This window comes from Vanellus vanellus (assembly GCF_965231255.1).
Source record: "Vanellus vanellus genome assembly, chromosome: 1".
NCBI lineage: Eukaryota > Metazoa > Chordata > Aves > Charadriiformes > Charadriidae > Vanellus > Vanellus vanellus.
Window position 1 is genome coordinate 70,329,608 of NC_138905.1, and position 17,189 is coordinate 70,346,796.

The 17,189-nt window shown below is 42.8% G+C and overlaps 1 protein-coding gene across 1 annotated transcript; it reads left to right on the forward strand.

Moving 5' to 3' along the window:
• Nucleotides 1-1,887: 1,887 nt before the first annotated feature.
• Nucleotides 1,888-15,594, forward strand: USP18 (ubiquitin specific peptidase 18; the record flags this gene model as incomplete). The annotated part of the gene is made up of 10 exons (XM_082489655.1): nt 1,888-2,056; nt 3,146-3,242; nt 3,796-3,941; nt 5,860-5,939; nt 6,760-6,906; nt 10,024-10,119; nt 11,162-11,332; nt 12,298-12,429; nt 12,892-12,941; nt 13,466-15,594. The coding sequence occupies 10 exons, from the start codon at nt 1,888-1,890 to the stop codon at nt 13,512-13,514; spliced, it is 1,137 nt and encodes a 378-aa protein (XP_082345781.1). The 3' UTR covers nt 13,515-15,594.
• Between the last annotated feature and the right edge of the window lie 1,595 nt (nt 15,595-17,189).

Consider the following 17,189-nt stretch of genomic DNA (forward strand, 5'->3'; position numbering starts at 1 on the left):
CCGCACTGGCGTTACTGCCAGTAGTGCCGGGGGGAGAGTTTCATCGAACCGGAGACCCCAATCCTCCCATCTCTGTATCCCCCTGCACCTTCCTGCCCAAATATCTTTCTACCCATTTCTCAAGTCACCCAAAGCCTTTAGCCGTGAGCTTGCTCTTTCATCCCACCCGCAATCCTACTTCTCCTCCCAAAAGCTGTGTCTTGCAAGTTCCCCTCATTCCCAGGACATCCCTAGCTGGTATTTAGCTACCTCTACTCTGCCTCTCCCCCTCCTTTCTGTCTCCTTTGGCATCTCTGCTCGCTGTGGGCATTACTTACCCTCTGGCTGATGCTACACCAACTAAACCCAGTGGATCTTGCTGTACAAGCAAAGATGGGCTCCTGCTCCAGCTGGGCTTTTAGAAACCTGAATGCGTGGTTAAATAATTTCCAGGGGAAGAGGCAGTGTGAGTTTAGATTCCGTTTTGCTGAGGAAGAAATTGAACCTGATTTCTCTTTTCCTGCATGGTTGTTCTAATCACTGGGTTTGGGTATGAAAAGCAATATTCTTGTATCTGTCTTTGAATGTCTGAGTTTATTTTTTTTTCCAAATAAAACTCCTCAGCAAATTTGACAGTGTTTAGTGAATCTGAGTGTATGACGCTTTGAGTTCAAAAGTAAAGGATCAAAAGTACAGTTGGGAAAAAGTATACTTAAACTTAAAAGTAATAATTGGGGAAAAATAAATCCATTTCCAGTTTCCCTGCCTGATAAAGTCTTCAAAAACTTTGATATTTGAAAAATAACATGCTTTTAAAGCAAAGATTTTATATTTGTGAAGGCCGAACCAGGATTTTTTGTTTATTTTTTGTTTATTTGCCTTGCTTGGTAGCTTTTCTTCATTCTTTCAGCACCTGCCCTCAGGTTCATTTTACATGCTGTTTAATATTTGTAAAATAATAATTTATGAGCATTTGCTTTCTGTTTGTTTTTTTTTTTCCCTTGTGAATACAAAAAACAAAAAGGATATATTATTTTTCTGATTCTACCTCCCTGTTGGAGGTGGGCTTTTAAAAGGGTTCAATTTTGTGTAATTGCATTGGCACATTTATCACATTGTTTTGCTTGCATATTTGTTTTAGTTTGGTGATGTTTTTAAACTTTTATTTAAAGAGCCAGTAGCTGAGTCATAAGAGACTGTTAGAGTAACAATGGTCTGTTCAATAATCCCTTGAAAATCAAGGCATTATAATGGTTCTCTTGCTTAAACAGTTAATTTGCCTGTGATCACTTGAAGGAGCGTATAAAGAACCTGATACTTAGGTGCTTAAATGCCTTTAAAAATTACAGTCCAAAGTGCCATAGTAGACCTGAGACTAAGGTGGTTAAAAACAATGCAGATAGCCCAGTACGGAAAACAAACAAATGCTTATCAGCTCAAAAGGCTAGAGAAGGTGAAATTTGCCCCTTTGAACCCTTGGGATACTTTGGGTGATAAAGCATTACTTTTGCTAAGCAGAGGAGTTTTGCAACATCTGCCATTTGAACAATTTTAATCATATTATTTACCAAGTCTTCTTGAATAGGGAGTTACCTGGCTAGGTGGAGCTGTTTCTGTGGAACCAAAGGTTCATATAATTATTTAGCCACAAAAGGAAGACAGGATGTGCAATGGCCATCAAGCTCTATGTCTGTTACCTTGCTAATAGCCAGCACACCTACAATACCCATGTTATGTGAAATATACCAAATGCTGATCGCAGTAATCTTATTAATTTTATTGATATTCCAGCTTTTTCATAATGAAAATGTCAAATACAAAGACAAATCCTGTGTTTCTGGGTGCTCCCCATCTTACTGATCTTTCTGTGTCTTTCTGCAGTCCTTCTGTCTCTGTATAATATCGTTGATGGGACAAAACAGTGGACGTCAAGAAAGAAGCAAAAACCTAGAGCTGGCACCAAGTGAGACCATGACAGCAGAAGCAAAAGTACAAAATAATAAAGATGAAGCCGAAGAGCCAAAGGCCAAAGACCAGAGGTTAACATTAGTCTTTGGTGTGGCAGATTTAAAAAATGGTAATAATGTTTTGTCTATTCTTCACTCTCCTTTTTCCTGTTTCTGTCCTCAAACCAGGACAAGTGCCTGCTGTTCCATTCTCTGTTCTTAGGTTTCACTTTCTCCTATTCTTTACCTCTTCACAGAGGAATATACAGGTGATTCTCATTTTGCCCCACCAAGTAACCGTTTGGGTTTTTGGGAAGGGATTACATGACGATCTCAGAGCTTTTTCCCCTTTTGAGTCTTCAAATTGGCCATTGCAGCTGAAAAGGTCTAGATGCTAGCCCTGTCTCTTTCCAAACACAGCCGGCATTGCTTCTGGATTTGCTAAACCATGGACTAGACCCTAGTTATTCTGCTGCATCACTAGGTTGGCCTCTGAAAAGCTGTCATCAGTATTTCAGGTATGCTTACTGTTCTATCCCAGCTATAGCCCACCCCTACCACCGACTGTATGCATTTCTGAGTGGTTCTGAGTTTCCATTCTCTGTCCTTTCTCCCTTTGGTGATGACTTCAGAAGAGGAACTTGTAATTTCTGACCATGATTACATATACCCCTTTGGAGCACAGAATATGTCATCCTTTTATATGCAGTGCAAACAGCTGTGACTTGATTTTTCTACTTCTCTCAGGCTAGTTCCTTTCTTTGAAATGAGACAAAGAATACCAGAGGTAGGCTGAAGGGGAAACTTGAAGCCTGTGTGGTGGACAGCTAGCATGTGGTCCCACATGTAGCTCTTTATTTTGTTGTTAGGCCTGGCTGTATAAATGGTTGAATAAAAATCCTCCTACAGGCAGCCTTTGACTTGTTTTTTATGTTCAGGTTTATCACTAGAGGACTGGAAATAGAGGAGCTGGGAGACATCTGAGTATCATTATCCAGGCTTACTTGTTTTTTCCTGTCAGTTGTTAAACAGAAATAAATGTTATCTGCTTGAGGAACATAAGAATATATTGAACACAGTCTCGGATCTGATCGAGATGCTGGGCCTACTCACTGAATGGCGGAACATGTGTGAGAGGAGTTTGCCACTTTCAAATAATTTTCAGTTTCTTTTCTTGTACCTATCTCCAGGCATCACTTCCTCTCTTTCTGTGCCTACAGGAGCTATTGGACTATACAACGTTGGACAGAGCTGCTGCATGAACTCTCTGCTCCAAGTGTTCCTCATGAATATACACTTCACAGGGATACTTCGAAGGTACCACCTATTTGAACTATCTGAGATACTTCTGTTGTTGCTCTTTTGTCTCCACTCTTTTTTTTTTTTTTTTTTTTTTTTATATGGAATGTATATTTGAAGGCTTGGATCATCAAGGTGCTATCAAGGTGCTTTCAGCTCACTCAGCAAGGTCTTTGCCTTGTTGTGTCTGTCAAGTACAGACTAGAGCCTGCAAAGGTAGAAGTTGCAGTGTTCTGACTTGTTAGTCATCTGATTCATTTGCCATTTGCACACTGGTAAGCTGCAGTCCTGAACTGCGTCTTTATGACTTGTCTTTCTCTTTACCATAACAGGATACATTAAAATATGTTAAAATTGTGGCCTTTTACTCTAGAACTGTCAGCCTGCACTGTGGGATGAGCTAGTGCAGGTGCCTCCTTCCCCTTTTTCCTTCTTTTGCTGAAAACATGCCCATTCTGGTTCCTTTTGAGTTGCTATCTGTGCTATCCACCTCTGCTCCATCAGATGTGGCATCTAATATTTCTCCATTGTACTGCTCAATTACCATTCATGTTGCTTCTTCTCTTTGTAGGATCACAGTGCCACCATGTGCTCAGCAGAAGAGTAGGAATGTCCCATACCAGATGCTCCTGCTGTTGGAGGAGATGCAGTGTGGCAAGCAGAAAGCTGTTTCTCCCATAGCCCTCGCTCGCTGTCTTTCAGTACACAGAGTGAAATGTAAGCAGCGCCACCTCGTGCCCACTTCTGTCTACAGAGCAGGGATGTTAATTATCAAGCACTAACAAGCAGTGCAGGTTCTGTCATTCAGACATCTCATTCAGAGATTCAGAAATGCGAGAAGTTAGGTACATGATGACGTAGTGTTCTTTATAGCTGCCTCCCAGTTGTGAGTGAGATGCACTGTCTTGCGAAGAGGGGGGCGGGGAGGGAAGCTCCTGCTGGATATCCTGGCTGGTGTCCAAAGGGTGGGAAGACTATCAGACTGCTAGAAGACTCAGCTACTGATACTGGCCAGAGGGAAAGCGCTGTGCTGGGCAGAGAGAGGACAGCTTACAGCTTAATTTGTCTTGCTATACTAGCGTGATAATAGTGAAACAGCCGTTACTTCTTACAAGAATGAAGGGATTGTGTAGAAAATATACTGAGTTCACCCAGATCCCCAAGGATAGAGGCAATATTGTTCCTGTTCCTTGTTATAAGGGCAGATAGAAGAATTTGCTGGCTTAACTTCCCACCTGGGCAGGGTCTCAAAGTGCAGAGATTGTTAAATGAATGAGTGACCAGTGACAATGGGATGCTGAGGGTCTGCTTATGTTTACAAATACCCACCGTATATCCAAATGCCCTGATCTTTATCATATAAAAGCCAAAACAGGACAGCACTGAAAAACAGATGGTAGCCAGCCCAGACCTATATTAAGGAGGAACATGAGATAACCTGAATGTTTCTGTTTGTATCATTTTCACCCCGAGACTGAATGACTTTGCATTCTGCCTTCTTTCTTACAATTAAAGAGAGATGCCCAAAGAGAGTTTGTAAAGCTTGTCAGTTTCCCGCCTTGTCCTTCTGCTTTAAAGTTCAGGTCTGGTTCATAAAGTCCTATATCCCAGCAAGTGATGTTTTACCTGGATCACAGGTGTGCTATTAGACATGAGGAAAAGTGTATTTTCTGAGCTTTATTTAGTCAGGGATATCTGTAATCTTACTATAATCCTGCTGAAGTCAGTACCTGCAGACTTGCAGGGAAGTTGAAAGCACTTCTACCTCAGGGTGTTGCATTATTCCACAAAATTTGTTTCACTTATGGTCAAGCATAGAGATAGTCCAGAAATACCAAGATTTTGCTAAACTATGTGTAGTTTTTGCCCAGTTCCTAAATTATGAGTTTATCATGGGCTGAGAACGTCAGCATTCAAGGATGTGGATTTTTATTTTTCCCCCTAAGTTCAATCTTGAAGCAATTCTCTGCTGAGCCATTCTAAGCAAGCTGTGTACTGAGCTATATCCCACCATCTTAGTTTTTTTAATGTGCAAGTTTAGACAGAGTAGAAAGCCAAAGCATGATGTTACTACATCATCCTTGGCTTCCTCTGCTGAAACTGTGCTCTTGTTCCCTGGGTAAGGATCAAGGGGTTTATACCATTCTGTGGATGAGACATATGGATAGGCCTTCCTATCATTTTTATCTCAGGAGTATTATAGACTTAGCAATGGGATGGGGAAGACAAGTCTGTGGAGTAATGAAGGTGAAAAAGAGAACAGAATCTTCCCTGTTTTGTTTCTAAGAAGGACTCAAATAAATGCAACCCTCAACTCAATGAGACGCCTGAGCCCTAGCCTCCAGTAGGTATTGGGTAAACTCTTGGCCCTGTGTCCAGTGACAAGGACATGACTTTGGCACTGGGTTGTACCATGGGGCACTCAAGCCCTCCCATCTTTCCCACGTCCTGCTCAGGTCACACAAAGACATTGTAGCTCGTCTCCAGTCTAAGCTTAGTGTCCCTGGCAGGGAGTGGCAAGGGAACAAGAGACTGGGCTAATGGAGGACAATAAATCTCCCTTTGCCATCTGTGGGAAATCTGTGCTTGGTGCTGTTCATAATACTGATTGAGACTGTGTTTTCTGTTTGTCCAGTGTTTGTGCAGCATGATGCTGCCCAGCTCTTTCTGACTGTCTGGAACTTGATAAAGAAACAGATGAAAAAGCCAGAGCTGGTAAGGACAGTCATTGAAATGATCACCAGTTCCTTTGGCCCTTGTTGTGTGTGGTTTCCTCTGCTTCTTGAAGAAGAATCCCATTCACTGACAGTTGTCCTAAATGAAATTTTTAAAATTATCCCCTATTTGGATGTTTCCTTGCATCTTTCAAATGGGAGAGGGAATCTTGATTTCATAGGCTTCGGCATTTTGAATCACAGTTAACTTTTGTTCATCCTAATTTTAGGGCATGCCAGGGACTCCATTCTAATGAGAAAGATGATTAATAATAAAAAGATCAATCTTCTTGCAACACTGAATTTAGTTACCTTGCATTTCTTTTTTCCCCAAATTTCTTTAAGCATTTATTGGCATGTCTTGACACAGCTCCTCCGTTCTTTGAAGTCAGCCATGTGCATTTCATTATAATTAGTCACAGTATGTTATGTATATGACAGTTCCTCCCAGGGGAGCTGTGTAAGGTAGGAGGAAAGTGACTCTTCCTCACGCACTGTCATAGTTTTATTCATACAGAAGACAGGTTCCTGTTGCAGTTTTAAAAAAAACAATAAAATTCTGCATCAAAGCAGACGTTTAACTGTCTGATCTTGTTATAGGTTGTATCTTTCCCCTCTGCTAGGGGATGAGGGGAAGGAGTTGTTCTCCTTTAAATGGTCAGAAGTGCCTTGTCCTCATGAGTTGATTTCAGGTCTGGGTTCAAGCCTTAAAGCAGTAACATTGTGTGAAGTAACATGTCCACATGGGCTTTCCCACCCACAGAAGGAAATACCTCAGCTGTGTTCATAAACCTTGTTTGGGCCATTTTTTACCTCTCCAGGTTGAAGAGCTGAGTTATTTGTACACTGTTTGTGTACAGGAGCACCTGGCCTGTCAGAAATGCTCTCTTGAAACAAAGAGGAATAGCAGCATGTTAACCCTTCCACTCCCAGTGTTGGATTCCAGTTCTCACAGGCTGAAGACTCTGGTAAGTTCAGTGGCAGCACTGTTTCCTTAGGAAGAATATTCCCCTCTGTTCACTGTGGGAGCCTTCTTGCAGCACTGGTTATCTCCTGGGACTCATCTTGAATCTCTGCAAGAATTTTTGCAGGGTGTCTGGGGCTTTGAGGTGATCTTTTCTCATTCACATTTATTCTTTGTTTTGAGAAGTTCTAAATTTCTCAAAAAACTTGCCTGATTTGGGGGATGGAAAATAAAGTCCTTGAATTACCTTTCTAAAAAGAGTATTGACTAAATACTCTAAGACTCAAAGACTGATACTGCACAGTGATATGTACCTGTGAGACCTTAGATACCATAGTGAGGTGCCCTAGATAACTTGTAACGCCTGGCCAGACACACTACATTTGCCCAGTGCAGCGTCCAGGTAAACAACATCCACAGCCTTTTGCTCATCCACTGAGCGGGTCACCTTGTCATAGAAGGAGATCAGGTTAGTCAAGCAGGACCTGCCTTTCATAAACCCATGCTGACTGGGTCTGATTGCCTGGTTGTCCTGCATGTGATGCGTAATGGTACTCACGATGATCTGTTCCATAACCTTCCCTGGCACCCAGATCAGACTGACAGGCCTGTAGTTGCTTGGATCCTCCTTCTGGCCCTTGTAGATGGACGTCACATTTGCTAGCCTCTGGTCAACTGGGACCTCCCCAGTTAGCCAGGACTGCTGATAAATGATGGAAAGTGACTTGGAGAACACCTCTACCAGCTCCCTCAGAACCCTTGAGGGAATCCCATCCAGCCCTGTAGACTTGTGTGCATCTAAGTGGTGTAGCAGGTTGCTAACCGTTTCCCCTTGGATTATAGGGGTTTCATTCTGCTTCCCATCCCTGTCTTCCAGCCTGGGGGGCTGGGTACCCAGAGAACAAGTGGTCTTACTATTAAAGACTGAAGCAAAGAAGACATTAAGTACCTCAGCCTTTTCCTCATCCTTGGTCACTGTGTTTCCCCCTGCATCCAATAAAGGATGGAGATTCTCCTTAGTCCTTCTTTTGTTGTTAATGTGTTTATAGAAACATTTTTAATTGTCTTTTACAACAATTGGCAGATTAAGTTCTAGTTGGGCTTTGGCTCTTCTAATTTTCTCCCTGCATAGCCTTACGCGATTTTTGTAGGCTTCCTGAGTGGCCTGCCCCTTCTTCCATAGGCCATAAACTTTCCTTTTCTTCCTAAGTTCCAGTCAGAGATCTTGGTTTAGCCAGGCTAGTCTTCTTCCTCTCTGGCTCATCTTACAGCACGTGGGGACGGCCATCTCCTGTGCCTTAAAGATTTCCTTCTTAAAGAATGTGCAGCCTTCTGGGACTTCCTTGCCCTTCAGGACTGCCTCCCAAGGGACTCTGTCAACCAGTCTCTAAACAGGTCAGAGTCTTCCTTCTGAAAGTTGAAGGTGACAGTTCTACTAACCACCCTCCTTACTTCTCCAAGAATCAAAAACTCTGTCATTTTGTGATCACTATGCCCAAGACAGCCTCCAGCCTTCACATCCCCCACAAGTCCTTCTCTGTTTGCAAACAGCAGGTCTAGCAGGGCACCTTCCCTAGTTGGCACACTTACTAGCTGTGTCACGGAGTTATCTATCTTCCACACACTCCAGAAACCTCCCAGACTGTTTCCTCTCTGCTGTGTTGTATTTCCAGCAGACTTCTGGTATGTTGAAGTCCAACATGAGAACAAGTGGTAGTGATTGTGAGACTTCTCCTAGCTGCTTATAGAATATTTCGTCTGCCTCTTGATCCGGGTTGGGTGGTCTGTAGCAGGCTCCCACCATGACATCTGCCTTGTTGGCCTTTTCTGTGATTCTTACCCATAAACACTCAACCCTGTTGTCACCATCATTAAGTTCAAGACAATCAAAAAAACTCCTTAGCATACAGGGCCACTCCACTGCCTCTCCTTTCTTGCCTATCCTTTCTGAAGAGTTTATATCTGTCCAATGCAGCACTCGTAGTTGTGTGTATCATCCCTGCATGTTTCTGTGATGGCGACTATATCAATAGTTTTTCTGCAGCACAATGGCTTCCAGTTCGTCCTGTGTGTTTCCTATGCTCCTTGTACTGGTGTAGATGCACTTCAGTTGGGCCATTGATCTTGTTACCTTTTTAGGGGGAGAAGCCCGAAGTCCTACCTGGCCATTCCCAGGCACTTGCATGATTTGTAACCTATCAATATCCTTCGCATCTTTGCTATCGATGACACTCCATCCTCTACCTCCACTGGATGGCAGACCAAAGGACCGCACTAGCACTCTGTCCAACAAACATTGATGTGCCACCCTCACGCTTGTCTCTAGCGAACCTGGTTTTATCCCTTTCTCCCTTCATATCTAGTTTAAAGCTCTTTCGATGAGCGCTGCCTACTCATGTGCAAAGATCCTTTTCCCTCTTTGAGACAGGTGTACCCCATCTGTCACCTGCAGGCCTGGTGTTGTATAAACTGACCCATGATCAAAAAACCTAAAGTCCTGCCGGTGACACCAGGCTTGGAGCCACGTATTGATCTGTTAGGTCCTACTGTTTCTTCCCTCATCATTCCCTGCAACTGGAAGGACAGAGAACACTACTTGTGCTCCTGATCTCTTAATCAATGATCCCAAAGCTCTGAAGTCTCTCTTGATTACCCTCGGACTTCTTGGTGTGGCTTCATTGCTCCATACCTGAAAGATCAATAATGGATAGTAATCTGTGGGCCATATCAGGGTAGGAAGCTTTCTCTTCACATCTTTAACCCGGGCTCCAGGGAGGCAGCAGACTTCTGAAAGAAGTGCGTCCAGTCTGTATATTGGGCCTTCTGTTCCCTTCAGAAGGGAGTCTCCTATGACAATGGTCGTAAAAGGTATAAAAGAGACTTGATGCATCAACATCTTTTTTTGTGGAAAATGCGTTATTCTATTTTTTTCAACTAATGTAATCACAGCAGCATCTAGAAAAAAATGGCGTACCTTTTTTTTAGGCTGCTAGGCAATCTTTTATCCTTTGAATAAAGCTACCTTCTGTAGCTTTGCTGTTTGCTTTTACCCTGTGAAACAAAGTAGAAATAGAAATCCAGCTTGAAGGAATTCAGTTGAAAGAAATTTCTGTCTTCTTAGGAGGACTGTCTACAATACTTTTTCAGTCCAGAAGAGCTGACTCATCACAACATGTGTTTCTGTGAACAGTGTGGAAGGAGAACACCTTTTCTGCAGGTAATCAGAGAATTATTTCCCCATATGTCTCTCATACCCAGAAGTCCCTTTAGGACTGGGAAGGGTGGGAAAAGGACTCAACCATATCAGTTTAAGAGGAGCTCAACAACTCAGATTTGTCAGCACAGCAATGTCAGTTAGGTGTAAACCACATGCTGCTTTGCTGTTCGGAAGATCCCTACTGTAGATGTAGCTGTAGCAACAAAAGAATGCTTTCATGGATTTTAATGTAAGTCACCAAGGGATGGAGCATTTCTCTACCAGTGGAAAAGCTTCTGGTGGTTTATGTTGTGTTTCCACTGTGGGGCTTTACACTGCTGCTTATCTCCAGGGGTAGACAAGAGTATGTTACTGGAGCTGTGCACACAGATAAAAGTAGGATACTGTAGGGTGATTTCCTTTCTTCCCAGCTTTCCACTGGGGTCCCCATTTTTTACGGTATTTGTCTCTGCCAGCCAGTGAATTAGCTGTTTCATGAAGAGGCGAGTGCATTGAAGAGAGAGGTATGTGAGAGACACTGCCTCAGCTCAAGGCTTGGAGGGGACTTTCCACAATGTTTTCTCCAGTGGGCCTCCTCCGAGGCCACAATACATCCATATGTCTTGGTGGCAGCCATGGCACCAGCAGTAATATCAACAAAGACAGTGCTGGAAGCAGTGAGCTGTCAGCTTGGCATCCTCCACAGAGCTCTAGTGGCCACATGTCACAAGGAAGTTGGCTTGCCTCTCCTCGCCTACCTAGTGCTACCAACCTAGGGTTACGAAAGCAGATGAGAAATGAAGCAGCCCATGAGACACCCCAAGGCTGGGTGCTGATCACACTGAAGTTGAGAAACTTGATTATCACAGCTCTGTTACGTGTATGTGTCTCGTGTGCAGATGAGCTACAAAGGCTTGACATCTGCTGTCCGGTGGAATTGGCAGTCATTCCCTGTAGCACTGACTGCTCTCCACTCCATTCACTGGGTGGTAATGGCTGTTTCCACCCTGTCTTCCCAGGGTTTATTCCTTAGTTTTCAATTGCATTCTTTATTGCTTTACAGAGCATGAAGCTAGTCCGTCTACCACAGACTCTGACCATACACCTAAAACGCTTCTGCTTCGAAAAATCGGCCAGTGTTCGCAAGCTTAGTCACTATCTGCCATTCCCACAAGAACTTGATTTCAATGCAGTTTTGACAGAAAATCAGTGCCAAGCAGATGACAATGAAAAGGTGAGATATTCCTAATGCTCTGTTTAAAAAAGGGGAGATTTTCTTTTCCCCTCTGCTCAAGTCTCGTAAAAACTTAAGAGATTACACCAGTACTTGCCTCAGTTCAAAGCACCTGTCTTAAAAATGTATGTCTCGGGCTTTACCTGTGCCTGGTGTTGTCTCACATCCCATGGTTTTAACTGGTTCAGGCATTGTTCAACTTTCTGTGCTCAGATTAAATACACCAAAGGGACTGTAACTGGAGCTTTCTGCCATAAAGACAAAAACCAGGCTTTACAAAAAAACCCCACTGAAACAGTCCCATTTTTCCGAGAGTGTTTTGTATAACTTTTTTCTTCCATTTCTAAGTATACTAAAGAAAAAATGAAAACACAGTTAATTTGGATGACCAAATCCAGGCATTGTAAACGGTGTCTTGGTGGCAACTTCTGTCTGTCCTGTGGTTCAGCCTCCAGGGCAAGACGGCCTCAGTGAGCAGTAGACCTACAGCTTTGCAGAAGGGTCACCAATCCAAGACAGGGGAACCCCATTCCTGGCAATTTCCCACGCAGTGTTGTTTGCCACAGAGTCGAGATTAGCAGAGAGATAACAGCTTTGCCAAGCAGCTGAAAGTGATCTGCCACACTGTTGATTGGTTCCCCTTACTGAGAAATAACAAGAGAAAGTGTGACAACAGCAAAACGTTGCTGGTGCAGTGTTGGCTGTAGTATAACCTCTTTGCTGCCCCTTTTCTGTCCTGCTGCCTTTTTCATGTTCCTGTGATCTCCAGGGAGGCTGCCAGCTCATAGCTGGCAGGCAAAACTCGGAGGGTAAGGGTAAAAAAGGCAGGCTCCTCAAGGCCAATCTAATCTTTCTCCTTTTTCCTTATGAAACACACATTCATGATGTCCTGGCTGCTGCTTCTCTTCAGCCAATGGCAAACAAGAATTGCTGCACTGCAAGTTACTCTCTGTGGTTCTTCACAGGCTGGCTGGAAGTATGAGCTTTTTGCTGTTGTTGCTCATTCGGGATCAAGTAGTTGTGGACACTACTGTGCCTATGTTCGAAGTCTCACAGAACGTAAATGGTATTGCTTCAACGATTCTGAGGTTTGCCAGGTGAGGAGACAAATGTGCATTTCTTATGTAGCTTCCTGGACACTCCTCCAGATTTCATTCAGTCTGGTTGACTTTTGATTAAAGAGAACCTTGAAAGAAAACAAGCTGCAGAGATTTGTGCATCTCATTCCTCTGCTACAGCATACTCTGAGCTGAGGGCAAAATGGCTCTAGCTTCTGTACCAAACAAGGCCTCAGGTTCTGCTTTGCAATTTGCAGAAGCAGCCATATGCTGTACATCCTACTTTATGTTCTCTAGATCTGTTTAATATATGTGTTTAGAAGAGGCAAAGCAACCGTTTTTCCTCTATGGGTAAAAGCATTAAACCAATTTACTAAAAGGTACTTAGTTCCTGGAAATACCACTTATACCACTCTTATGAGAATTGGTGTGCTGGTATCACAATGTGTCCATCTCTTAAGAGTTTTTACCAGCCACCTCTTATGTGTTTTTCTTCTCCAGGTATCATGGGATGATGTTAAATGCACCTATGGACATTCCAGCCTCCACTGGTAAGCAAACACATCGTTGTTTTTACCTAATGCTGCTCTGGGGTTTGGAATGAGGGTAGCAAAGAGAGGCAAGACAAATGGTTTGAGCTGCATATCGCCTGGGATGTAAAGGGCATGCAGGAGAGTAGAAGTGGCATCCTTGTATTCTGGTTACTCTGGTGTGACTGTATATGCTATACCGGGAGCCTGCAGGATTACTGAGTAGTGGGACTGAAGGACTGGTCTTGTTATTTATGATTGCCACGTGGACCCTGTATCCAGACTAAATTAGATATGTCAGTCAGGATTCCTCCATGGTTTTTGTTTTGATGCGTCATAAGAAAATGAGCCATGAAGAGAGAGAATCCCCCCTATAAGCTATAGCACTGCCAGGAGGTCAGCTTTATATGCTGCGTCAGGAACTGGAGAGGGCCAGTTCAGTTGACCTAAACCTCAAAAAGATGAGCAGGAGTAAATCTGGGAGGTTACTTGCAACCTAGATCTTCAAACATACATGTTATTTTGCTTTTTCTTTGCTTCCACAGGGGAGAAACTGCTTATCTCTTGATTTACATGAAAAAACATCCTCAGTAGCCTTATCCAGGAGTATCAGAATGTCTTGGGAAGCTGTGAGTTATCCATGGAACTCAACACCTCTGTGCCACTGTGGATGTGTACAAATGTTCCACAAGACATTCTGCACTCAGTCAGCAACCTCTGCCTTTACGTTTATTTATGAAAAAAGTGTAGGAGAGACTCAGCTAGAGAAAGGATGTAGAAACTCTTTCTTTCATATATTTTTGGTATTTATGTGATTATATATATTAATTTCCTCTTAAAATATCGTAAAGTCAGTCCTTGTCTCTGCTGACTTACCAGTTTCTTTAATATTGATGCCTAGAGTCCAGTACAGGGGAAGTATTTGGCCTGAAAGCCTGTGTGATATTCCAGGGAGCATGTGGTATGGCTGGAGAGCTGTGATAGCCATACCTGGCCAGTAAGACTGTAAGAGCTTGAGGCCTACTCTGCCCTCTTAGCACCGTGTTAGATGTTCGCCAGCTGGGCAGGGGACCCCGAAGTCTTGAGAAACAGCTGGAACAAGGACCAGAACTCTTCTGATGCATCCACCAGTCATACTTACTCCTTAACCCCTTCCTGAAAATGAATCACTGCAGGGCTTGAGGTGTGTTTGAAGGTTGGTGTCAGCATAAAGAGGGGTTTTAAAATCAGTAGTTCTGATTTACAAGATGACTTTGTATATATTTATGCAGATGATTATTGTTTTCACATGCTTGTCAGGCTTTTATGTGCATTTTCTTTCCTGTAGAGAGGAAAATATTCAGAGTTAAAGAGATTCTGACGCTAACTAGTGATTTTGCACAATGCAATCCATGCACTGTGATAGGAGGAGAAGTGAGATGCCTCGATGTACTTGAACTTCTGGGATTTTCTTTTAGTACTCTTCAGCTGGTTGCCAGCTGGAATTGACTTGCTCTCTCCCTTCCTTCTCTGCCCGTGAAGTGGAAGTGTCCCTCAAGCAGAGAGTGGTCTGGTGAGAACGATTTTATAAAGAAAGTGAGTAATTTTTAAATCTCCTGTTGAGTCCTGTCACTCTGTGCTGTTGCTTCAACCTGTGCTCCCATGGCAAGGACACACAGCTGGAGTAACAGAGAGAGCAAGAAAGGAAGGTTGGTAACATGACAATCAGAAGAGTGTTCTAAAAGCTCATCATGAGACTCGGCTGTGAGGAAAGTTAAAAACTTTCCTCACCAGTTAAAACCAGTTAAAGACATCACCGGTTGTGATGCTTTTAAAGCACTCATTGTGGTAATTCTGGATGTACCACAGTGTGTGACAGGATCAGTGATTCCAGTAATTTGAGATCTAAAAGTACTTTCTAGCCTAACATACTCTTTGACTGTATTTTTACAAGGGTGCTATTTTTGTGGGACTGAGCTATGTATAACTTAATTTTATTTTGTTAATGATGATGAAGTTCCCAAATCATGTCCATTTTCTGTTGGTCTGTGGAAGGTGAATTGAGAAATCTTGGAGCATAGCTGTGAAATTACATTTTTATGAACTATCAGGTTTTTATTTCACTGTACTAGCAAGGTCCGTTATTCTATTCAACTCTCATATTTATACTGTTCACTGTGTGTAAAAAAAAAAAAAAAAAAAAAAAAAAAAATAAAAATCCCAGTGTATTGTTTGTCACCAGGATGAGGAATTTTCAGCCTATTCGCCTTTGGGAATGCGTTACACTCTTTCTAAAGCACCTTGAGTAAGGCGAGTAAGAAAACCATGTCCCTGTCTGCTTTGTCCAGCACTCTGCATATGTGGAGTAGCCGGAAGACGCTACCCTTCCAGAAATTGAGAAGTTGATGGATTAAGAGACTGACAAGACATTTCTAATTTGATATAACCTGAAATTTAAAAACAAGCTATGCTCATGAAAAATGCCTCAAATATGTCATACCCTTCCAGGTGCATCACCCACCATGGAAGCAATTGCTGAGACATATTGAGAATCTTTGCAGTCAGTATCTCGGTGAAAAGTAATCAATGTTTTGTTTTGGTTTTCTTTTTAATAAAACAGTATGGGATAAATTCCCTAGAAAATAAGTCTGATGAATTATTGTCAGCGTGTTTTTCCGAAACATCATAAATGCAGGTGGGAGGCTACAGGTTGCATGCATAGAGGTTGTATGCTCAAATTAAGTATTCAGGCTAGAGCTACTGCTAATCTTTAGCTCCAACAGCTGAGGAAATGAGGCTAAACCTTCTCTGGGCATTTTGCCCTCATGCTGGAGACACAATGGGTTTATTGTCAGGTTTGCTGTCATGCGGAAGCTTATATTTCTTCCAGATCCAGATGGGCCATGGGAGGAATGGGAGGTTTGCAAACCATGTTGCGTATAGATTCAAAAACTCTGCCCAATCTGAGCTGCTTTTGCAACAAGTCACCTTAGCTGCCTCTGCATCCACAGCAAAGTTCAGTTGTACGCTGGAGAAACCGCCCAAGGATAACTTTCATCTGAGCGTAGGGGATTCAGCGCTCGTGTATTGGCACACGGTTGTAACATGGAGACCAGTTATAACGCAGAGTCTGCCTTGCTCAGGTGCTGGCTACAGAAAAGCACCACCTGGATTTCTGCCAGAAAAAAAATTTCCGCTGTAGAGGCATCGCAAAGGAGTCGGGATTATTTGTCCTGTGATTGAGCCACTGTATGAATGAAGCCTAGCATGGGTAGCAAGGGTTTTGAAAATCCAGATAAAGCCAAGAGTATGTGTGTGGAGAGATTATTTTAGATCCTGGTAATTCTTCCTTTCCGTTTTTTGCTTGTTTTGGGATTACCATGTCTTCAGGAAAGGAACAGTAGCAAAATACACATTCTCTGCTTCATCTCTGACAGACTCCTCAGATTCAGATATTCCCCACCTTCAAGAAACACACAGAAAAAAGTAAACATCACACTTATGTAATCTCTAAAACTTCAATATGTTGTAAATCCCCAAATTATACATGAAAGTGAAAGAGAGAACATTTTTTGGTACTTTACTTCCAGTATCATTTTAATTTACAAGAGTCACTTATCAACTAGTTATTGATATTACACAAAAATGCTGCACATGAGATCTACGTTTAAAAAAAACCTTCAAAAAAGGACCTGTTCTAATACGGATTAAAAAACATGGGTAGAATGAGACTGTAGTTACTCTAAACTACAGTGAAATGTGTAAATCATATTAGGACTTAGTATTACTGGTAATTTTAATAATAATGGCTTTACTGATAGTTTTGTGGATCACAATAATCTGTTGTGTCTGATAGATTCCAACAGCAAATCCTGTGATGATATTCCTGCAGGGGGAACAGCGGTAGTTTTGAGTCATCAAAGGCATCTTCTTCCAACAGGTTTAACCTTTGCTAAGCAGATTCTGTCACCGGTGGTCGCTGCCTTTTTTGGCCCTGGGGACAGCTTTGGGTTTTGCCTTCCTGGAAGCCGGCGCTGGCCCTTTGCTGGCCCCTGGTGTTTCCTACAGCACTGCCTTTGGGGCAGCTTTGTCTTGCTGGTCTCCTGTCCTTAAAGCCAACTTTCTGGTCGTGCCCTGACTGAGGTCATACTTCTTCCAGGGAAATTTTGGCAACGTTGAGCCAGGATCGGCTTTGCCAGTAACATCCATGCTGGTATTTCTTCTGAGAACACAGCTTGGGCTTGAAGCTGTGAGTGGGGAGCAGCACTTTCCTCACCAGTGCAAACAGAA